General features: G+C 44.0%; 1 protein-coding gene across 1 annotated transcript; it reads left to right on the forward strand.

Annotated features, from left to right (window-relative positions):
• Nucleotides 1–4645: 4645 nt before the first annotated feature.
• Nucleotides 4646–9581, forward strand: tnnt1 (troponin T type 1 (skeletal, slow)). The gene is made up of 11 exons (XM_068578228.1): nt 4646–4718; nt 6532–6552; nt 6924–6945; nt 7037–7097; nt 7264–7380; nt 7548–7625; nt 7726–7839; nt 7934–8043; nt 8158–8248; nt 9074–9114; nt 9238–9581. Exons 4-11 carry the CDS (start codon nt 7041–7043, stop codon nt 9281–9283), a joined length of 654 nt encoding a protein of 217 aa, XP_068434329.1. The 5' UTR covers nt 4646–4718; nt 6532–6552; nt 6924–6945; nt 7037–7040; the 3' UTR covers nt 9284–9581.
• The last annotated feature ends 419 nt before the right edge of the window (nt 9582–10000 follow it).

Below are 10000 nucleotides of genomic sequence, written 5' to 3' on the forward strand. Positions count from 1 at the left end.
CACCAGCCATTCAGTAAAAAAAACAAAAAAAAACACCCAACCACCTCCCAATCAAACTTCAACCAAGTGAAAAAAAAGTAGGATTCTACACACAATGTGTGCCAAACTTGATTTTGCGGTTGCATAATTTGTCAGTTAAATCTCGAGGTGTCTGGGCGTCCCCGAGTACACAACGGTGGAAGAATTTATGCTTAAAGTTCTGTCTCTTAAACTTTTACCCTTACACCAACACAATGGAGGTTAAAAAACACGCTTCTCCCTGTCACTGTTACCCTGAATAATCCAGGGACTTCCCTTGCAGCAGCTATTAAACCATGATGTTCGCTGGACATTATTGGTGTCAAATCGCATTTCTTTCCCTGCTATGAGCAGCACTTCAATTCCATTCACTGAAGTCTGGGTGGATGTCAGCAAATGAAGCCAGCAATAGTCTGAATGAGGATATATCTCAAGTAACACGTTTAATTTGAAACTAGAAAGTGACAAATTAATGAATGTTTAGTATTTCTAGTGAACCAACCCTTTTAAAGCATGTGAGTTTACTATTTAAGTACATTAAGGCTTTACTTGTTGCAAACAACTGATAAACATGAACTAAGAACATCTGTGCTTGCAAGTGTTGACAGACATTTGTCTGCCTTCTGTGAACCGTCACCTGTGTGCCTGTGTTAGCATAGCATGTACTCAGACTGACACGTACAAGCCACACATTACCTTTATTAGGTAGCGATACATATTGGTATGCACGGTGGTCCAGCAGGGGCCGGGTGATGGTCTCCTTCTGCTGCCTGGACACACAACGCGGTCTACGACTGTAACGAGGTTCCTGCACCAAAGCAGCTGCACAGCATTAGCTCTAAAAGCTCTAAAAGCTCTAAAAGCTCTAAAAGCGTTTAGCAAATGGATGAAATCCACACAACACCGCTAGCTCGCTAGAATGTCCTTCTTTAGCCTCGAGCTAGCTGTCAGCGAAGTAGGCTTTTTGTGTGTTTGTTTGTGTCAACATTTACAGGGGCTAGCGCAGGTCCTTTGTATTTTAAGCTGTTCGTAAAGATATTCAAGAAAATAGCTTACATGTTCCTCGACATAGAAGCACATTTGGAAATGACGTTGCACGTTATTTTCCGCCAGCCACGCCGACATCAATTCCCATGCCACGCAACATAATGCTTTACTGGCAAATAGTCTTTCTACGAGATAAAAAAAGACATTACACAACTTAAGCTGCCACTGACTTTCCTGAGCTGGCTGTAAACAGCTCTGTCTCCGCTCTGGAATATTTTGATAGCTTACAATAGCTTCTCTTTAACACTAATGAGGTATTGTTTTACATCCATTCTCCTTTATTCCATACACACACACACACACACACACACACACACACACACACACGCACACACATTGCCCTTGACTAAAATTAACCCCGCTAAGGACTGAGCCTGTTGTCTGTTGGAACTTGAATCCTCTCCCAAATCCCCTGAGTCACTCAGCCCCTCCACTCATTCATCCGTCCGTCATTTCCCCCTCCGTCCTTCTCTCCATCCATCACACACTTATTCATAGGTCTTACCTTCACATACCTTTTGAGTTAGACCTTCCCTCTCCATTTAATATTACACAGCCCGAGCCTTTGAGCCAGGCACTAGAGGGCTTCTTATGAGTGAAAAGTGCCTTTCACTTTGCGTCCCTTATTGCTTGTGGTAGATATAATAACATACACCTTTTATATCAAAACCATGCCGTGTTGCTGCCTTGAAGAAATAGTCAAACATTTTGATATACACTTCTTTTTTGTCGGCACATTTCAACCTGCAGTCATGTTTTGTCCACGTGGGGACAGCAGCAACACATTTCTGACTCTCTGTATTTCCCCGTAAGCTCCGGACTGGTTAGCAGACACTATTACTAACACATCCAACAGTTGTGAAGCAGCATTATCATTTATTTTGTGGTTTATTTCTGTCTACCTGCCAAGTGTAAGTCCAATATTCACTCTCTTTTATCTCTGATTTTGGTGTCCACCGGCTCCTGGGGAAATTAGCTAGCTCGTTAGCCGTTAAACGATAGCGCTATGTTCACCAGCTGTAGTCGCTAAATGTTTATGCAGACTGAGCAGATACAGTGGGGTTCATCAGAGCCCTTTTTGTATGCAAACAGCTTCCTGTTTGCCAAAACCAACACGATGACGGCAGTGAGAGAGAACAAAACTGTAAAGCTGCCGACTGGACAGACAAACAAGGAGCTGAAACTCACTATAAAGCTCTGTAAAGCCGAGAGGATTCAGGCGATAATTCTGTCGGTTCGTCTCTGCGAGGGACTCCTTTCACATTGTCATCTCATACAAATTTATGGTGTGTGTGTTTGTACGGAGCCTGGCAGTTTCCCCCTGTTTCCAGTCTAAGCGTAGCTAAGCTTAGCATGAAGACTTCACACCGTACGGACAATAGAGTAGTGTCACTCATACTTGGAGACTTGTTGATTTGAAAGGCAATGGATATGACAGCAGAGAAAAGTCACACGGCATCTGTAAAGTCCTCCGGATGACAGACAGAGAGAGAGAGAGAGTGGAGGAGAAGATGCGAGGGCCTGACGGTGTGTAGAGAGATAAAAAGAAGGAATCAGGAAGTCCGAAGTTTTGAACAGAAACGGCCTCTCGCCAGCTTTTTGAGGCTGGGCGCACCAGGACAGAGGGAGGAAGGGTGAGTGAGGACAAAAGGGTGGCGTGGCCTGGCGTAAATCTCGAAAGTGAGAGCAACTCTATCTCCACTGGTCTTTCTGCGTTTAACCCATGTCACATTCTCACCTGTTGCTGCTCCGTCAATCTCCCGGCGTGCGCCGCCAGGAAGGTGTCACTCAGCACACACCCACGGTGTCTGTGCGTGGTCTTACGCCAGGACAATGGCAGCTCAGAGCGACAATTTATAGCCAAAACCATTGTGTCTCTCTGCTTATCTGTATGTTTTTCTGTCTCCAAAGTGATTAATCAGAGGAGAGCATGGGACTGTGGCCAACAGCGTTTTAGCGGTGATGACCCACTCACGTACTTATGCACAGGCCTGCGCTTACGTCCGTATTTTAAAGACACCTGATATGGTATTGCATTGTTTTTAATCCAGGTATCCAGTCGCTGTATCCAGTACAGCTGAGGTTTATGGGAATTTTATTAGCGCTGAACTTTGTATCTGATGATGACGCTATCGATGAAAGGCTGAGGAATCACCAAAAGCTGTCACACTTCAACCTGAGGGGGAACAAACACGTCTGTATGTCACTTCATGGCAATCCCTTCAATCGTCGTTTCACTCAAAACCACGTGAGGAAAAGTCAGGGACTCACTAAAGTCTGTCGGATTCATCGTCTGGAAACCTCGAATATGTTCCAATTTCTTTTGCCAATCCATGAATTAGACATAAAGTGGGTTTCCATTTGCCTGTTTTCATTGTATTTTAAATTTTCACATGAACACATTTAGATGCAGAACATTTAAGAGACGTTAAAATAAATGACTGCTGACTTTTTGTGTTCGCATGAAACGGATCTTGAACAGAGGCCTTCTGGGTCGAGATCCGGTGTTTGTTTGGTTCACTTAATCTTGAACAAGAAAATATGAAGGCCACGAAATCACACGCCGGGTCGGTGAGGTGGATGAGTTCAAACGAAACAACGATTGTTCAGCCAGGAGACCACAGTTTGTGAAACACAAATGCCAATGGAGATGTTTGTGTAACGTAAGTTACACAAACAAATACCTCAAACACAACACAATGTAACTCTAACCCCAACCCTGAGGAGCCTTGACCCTACGCCTGCTGGTTTTACCAAACAACAATCTATTGCCAAACCTTAGTTTGAACCTAACTGAGTTTCCTTTGAAGACGGAGGTTTATTTTGAAAGGACCGCATGAGAGTACAGAGTGGAAATAAACACGTGTTGCAGTCTTTAGTAGGAAAGCGGACAATTAATGAGGAGTAACTATTTGTGGGACATCTCACATGCACGAAGATACAATGCGCTATTTAATCTACGTCATATAAATTCCTATTCTGCTCCCTTCATAAGTCCTACGGCCACTAGCGGGGGCCGCCTCACATAAACAGAGATACGATTCGTAATAAGCTGCTTGTACAAACAAACTATGGGTCATATGTTGGTGGACGGAGGTCGTTTTGATCTATATTTGGATGGAAACCTGGCCTTGAATCAACCGCTTGTGGTATTTAATTCACCATATGGGAGTATCTTCTCTGGGGTCCAGCTAAGCAAAAGAGCTTTCCTGAAGATCCACTTCCTTTATTTGATGTTTATTTAAAACCATCTGAATGTTTCTTCTGATCCGTCTCTTGTACTTGAGATGTACTTCAACTGATTCATGGATCTTCTTGACGTGGTTGCCATTTGTTTCTCCGACTTGCAGCCATGTCAGATCTAGAAGAGGAGTACGAGTGAGTACGGCACCATCCCTCAGTTGTTTATTTCAGCATTTGCTCGTCCGTGTGATGTTGACTGATAGATGTATGTTTCTCTGTTCCTCCTCCCCATCGATCCAGGGATCAGGGTAAGTTTCCACATTTGTTACACTATTCGTGTTGCTCACAAACACAATGAACGACATCGATGAAACCGTTTGTCTCCTTTCTCCCAGAGGCTGAAGAGGAGCAGGAGGAGGAGCCTGAGGAGCAGGAGGAGGAGCCTGAGCCAGCAGAGGAGGATGTAGGAGGTAAGGCCAGGAAGACTCCCAGAATGCAATGCAGACATACAGTACAGCTGCCTGTCGATGCAAACACATGTAAACAGTAAGACAGACTGAAAGGGTTGTGATGTGAAGATACAAAGTCTCACAAGAGATACATGACTCCCCTTCATGTCTGAAGCAGCTCTCAAAGAGCCGAGCAATCCATACATCGCTTCTTCATCTTCATAACTATGAGTTTTTGAGTGCTGTACGAACTGACCTATCAACTATTCCCATGTATCCTGCTCTCTCATTGGCTGACACTGTGCTGGTTCGTGCTATCAGAGCAGCAGGAGTACCAAGGTACGGTGACAGCATGCCCAGCATCACGCACACTTTTAGACACCATGACTAGCCCTGAAACCCAACAAAAGGTGGAAGTTGTATCCAGTTATATGTCTTTTAAAGAGACATTTATCTGCAACTATATTTGAATCCCACCAACGATCGATTGATAGTTCACTTGCGTTGTGTTAATGCAAAATGTAAATGTTGATTTTATCAGTCATCACTCAAACAGGACAGTTAGCAACATGAGCTAGCAACATGAGCTAGCAACATGAGCGCTATATCGACGCCATCCTGCATGCATTCAATCATCCAGCTGCACCTTATGCAGTTATGAATGTTCCCAAAATGTTCTACAAACTACTTTTCCCTCCAGTCACACGGGAAGTGAAAGTCCTACTCTGAATGAAGGATTTTGATTATTAGCCATCAAGACAGACCAATATGAGAGCTAGTTTGGAAACTTTGTCTTATATTGCGAAAATACTCAAAAACTGAAATGTTAAACTAGAATTAACCGAAATTTTGTGTTTCGGAAAATGTTTGCGGCAAGAAATAGTTCAGGAAGACTCCCAGAATGCATTTTAGACTGTTCGACTAAAAGGTTTTCGGGAGTGTTGCAGTGGTTTATGGGATGAGTAGTTTATTAGCTTTAAAAATAGTTATGCACACAGTTTCCTATCTTTGCCTTTTTTTCTTTTTTTCTGATCTGATGGTGATGATTAATCTCATAGTGGCTGGTTTGCTTGGTTTCATGCTTAAACTCTTGGGTTGTCACTGTTGAGCTTTATTAGTGCCGAGTAACGCTGTGGCTCACAATGCATGATGGGAAATATTAGCTTTGGAGCAAGAGTTCAACATGGGAACTGCGCTCATTCACTTCCTTGACGAGCAGAGAGAGGATTGATAGACGTTTGGGATTTGACGGTGAATGTAAAACTCCAGCTAGCAGCTCGTTAGCTTAGCTGAAGAACTGGAGACCGCTAGCTGAGCTACCAGCACCTCAAAGTTGTGCCACGTAGTGAGCTTCGCCTCTCAAGCTGCCGGTAGGAGGACGCTGTGGCCTTTGGACTGAGTCCAGCTCTCCGTTCCTCTGTCGCTTCATATTCATCGTGCAGAGGAGCATCGTCTTCTCGGCGTTCTCACGGAAAGAAAGTGAATCTGCATCATTTCCAAAATGTCAAATTGTTTCCTCGAGCTTGCTGCCTGTGAAGTAGCAAATATAAACTTTGGACACACCTCTTCCCTCCTTATCGCCTCCTTGATTTGTCATTTTGTTCTTCCATTCTATTTTTTCTTCTTTTTGTCTCAATCACCTCTGAACGTCCTCCTTCCTTCCTTTTGGTTCTTCATGTCTTCATGTTGTACTTTTTTATGTATTTCATTCGCCCCTCGACTCTCTTTTCTACCTTTTGTCTTCCCTACTTTCCGTCCGGCATGTGTGTGTGTGTGACATCTTTGTCACGCTCTTTCCATCTTTCATCCTGTCTTCATGTGGCTGCTCCGTCAGATCAAGACGCCCAGGAGGAAGGTGAGAAAAAGTAGACGTGTGATTCCTTAAAGGGGTTACGGTCCCAATTTCCTCCTCAAACTCCACATTGGCTTTAAAAAAAACAAAAAACAAAACAATAATCTAACATGTCAAAATTATCCGCAGCTCTTACTTCTAAATACTACAAAATACCTTCCAGTAATCACACCTCATGATTTAGAGGCTCGTCCTAAAGAGTGTGACCCTGGACTGCTTGACTGCCTATTTTCTCACGCGCTTGCTGTGCTTTCCTTCAATTAATTAATTAAGAACTTTCAGATTTTCAAATTGCCCTTCCACATGTTTTGAAACCTTTTCATTCTCTCGCGTGATCTTAATGTTTTTGCGTGTCTTTCTCTCTTCACCAACAGAGGAGGAGCGCCCGAAACCCAAGTACGTCACCTCATGTTCGGTTGCACTGGTTCTTTTCTCAACAATGTAAATTTCCCTCAATCTTATTTTAATATTTTCTCCTTTTCCTCAGACCTATGATGCCTCAACTTGCCCCTCCAAAGATTCCCGAGGGCGACCGGGTGGATTTTGATGTAAGTCGTGAAAAGAGCCAACCAGCTTTCCTTTTTCTTCATCATTTTCTTGATTTTATCCAGATATTTTCAACATGTTGCAGACATCCATGGACCAAAAGATCTCCCAGCGGTACAATAATCAGCTGAGTCATACTGAGTGCTAAACGCTCCTTTTCCCCACCAGGACATCCACAGAAAGCGCATGGAGAAGGACTTACTGGAGCTGCACACTCTGATCGACGTCCACTTTGACCAGAGGAAGAAGGACGAGGAAGAGCTCATCGGCCTCAAGGATCGCATCGTGAGTTCACTCCGGGGCCTTTCACTCAGACTTTGTTTGCTTCAATTCAAGAAAAGGCAAATCCCCTCTGTGATTTGATGCGATTAATGTTTTAGTCCAAATGTTGCGTCATGTTTAATGAATTGCACTCAAACGTTTTATGGCTTCTTCGCTTTGCTTGTCATCAGGAGCGCCGTCGTTCAGAGAGAGCCGAGATCCAGAGAGTCAGAGCGGAGAAGGAGAAGGACCGGCAGAACAGGATTGCGGTAACACACACACACACACACACACACACACAGCTGCACTCATCCAATCTGCACGTTTTTTCTTGCCCCCTCATCCCGACCATCTGTCTTCGTCTTTCAGGAGGAGCGTCACAGGAAAGAGGAGGAGGAAGCCAAGAGAAAGGCTGAAGATGAATTCAAGAAGAAGAAAGTGCTGTCTGGCATTGGAGCGAACTTTGGAGGCTTCCTGGCCAAGGTCTGCTGTTCCTCTCCCGTAGAGCGCATGACAACAGTGATGATGATGATGATGGTGATGATGATGATGTTCGACTGTGTGTCATCTGTCCCAGGCGGAGACGAGGAAGGGCAAGCGTCTGACGGGCAGAGAGATCAAGAAGAAGACTCTGAGTGAGAGACGGCAGCAGCTCAACATCGACAGCATGAGGGAGGACGCGCTCAAGTGAGTCTCCCCTCGGTGGGCGTGAAGGAGGAGGAGGAGGAGGAGGAAGAGGAAGAGGAGGAGGAGACGGGAGGCCGAACCCTTTCTAAATATGCTTTCTCTGCCGTCCCCAAGGCAACAGGCCCAGGAGATGTGGAACTGCATCTACCAGCTGGAGTCTGAGAAGTTTGACTTCATCGAGTACATGAAGCACCAGAAATACGAGGTACCAGCCAGCGCGCCTTGTTATTGCACGCGAGGTCCTCGTATATATATACATACATATAATATACGTATATTTTACCAGCAATGTGTTTGGTTTTTGCCATAAAATCCAATCAAAATAATGCTTTTTGAAGGATGTTGCAGGATTTCAGATCCATGTTTTTGCCCAACGCGTTTCTTTTTTTGTAGTGGACTCTTGGTTTATGCCAAATAATAAATGAATAAATGATTAAATAAAAGACGCTAGTGATACACGATGTAATTCTCTTTTGGGAGACAAATGTTGTTCTGAGGTGTATAAAATCATTTGGTTGCAAATGAACACTTTGGATGTTCGATTAAAAGGTAACTTTTTTTTTCAACCCGAGTTTTCTACGTTTCTGTGTCTAAGTGATGGATGGCGTCCATTATTTTTTGTAGGAAGTAAGTATCAGCGCGAGCGCCGCAGACACAAAGTCAGAACTCCTCACCGCCCATCAAAGAGGAAATAAAGCTTTTTTTTCATCTTTTGCTCGATCGTTAGTGTGTCTATCCAAGTATCAAGGAAATCGGGGGAAATCTTGCATCCTCTTCGGAGAAATAACTTCTATCTATATTCTCTAACACCGTTCTCGCTCAACAATGCTAAAGTGGCGCTCGCTTTTGAGAAAATAGATTTGAAGAATACCAAAGTGACCCTGTAAATTATATTCTGAGCCTCGAAGAACGGAAGAAGAGTTTGAAAACGAGACTAAAACATGACATGAATACGCAAGAAGTCATTAATTGATCCTGAAAACGATTAAAATGTCTCCATGTTTCCTGAAATTCCCTCGTGTTCCTGCAGATCATCGTGCTGCTCAACAGAATCCAACATGCTCAGAAATTGTAAGTATAACTTCTATACAACATATGGTGAAAGGTGCTTAGAGTCTATCTGTTCCTGCATCCTTGCTGCTTCCTTTCTCACCCTCCTTCCTCCTCTCTCCTTCCTCCTCCCTCCTCCCACAGTAAAAAGATCCTGGGCAAAGGGAAGGTGGCCGGTCGCTGGAAGTAAAAGGAGAGAAGAGGAAGGAAAAGAAAAGAGAAAACACATGAATAACAACACAGTGGAGGCCGTGCAGGAATGGAGGATTCACACGTTTCCCTCTCCGCGGTCTTCTGGAGCCAGAGCCGCTTTGTAGGCCTTTCCTGTGTGTGTGTGTGTGTGCGTGTGTGTGTGTGTGTGTGAGAGAGAGAGAAATATTTCATGCTTCTGGATAATAAAGCGACACACACTCAGTTTGGAGTTGTTGTGTGGATCACAACCCCAAAAAACAGTCTGGTTTTTTTTCGGCTGCCGTACTCGGTTTCGGTGCGTTACGTGACGGCGAATTTACAACAAAAGCATTTTTTGTTCTCGGAGAAAAAGGCGTAAACATATTTTATGAAACCATAAATCAAGAGTACATTTCAGTCTGTGGCGTCACGTTCCAAAAGGTCTTTGTGGACGTGTTGCCTCCTCTGATGTGCCCGTAACCCGCACGGTGCTGTTGTTACTGCGTTGAAATAGAAATTAAAAAGATTTCTCCTTGGGCACTAAGTACTTTTCATTCATTTCATTCATTCATTGTTGTGTTCTGCGAGTACAGCGGCGCATTAAAGCCGAAGAAAACAACAAAAACAAGCCACCTCGAGAAAGAACTTGCACGTTCTCGGAGACCAAAGTGTCCGAGAACGTGTTCATCTTACAAGTAAGATGAACTGTGAGTGATGAGACGCTCCTTGGAGACGC

This window comes from Clinocottus analis, unplaced genomic scaffold (assembly GCF_023055335.1).
Source record: "Clinocottus analis isolate CAN_PGR_092001 unplaced genomic scaffold, fCliAna1.0.p SCAF_16, whole genome shotgun sequence".
Lineage (NCBI taxonomy): Eukaryota > Metazoa > Chordata > Actinopteri > Perciformes > Cottidae > Clinocottus > Clinocottus analis.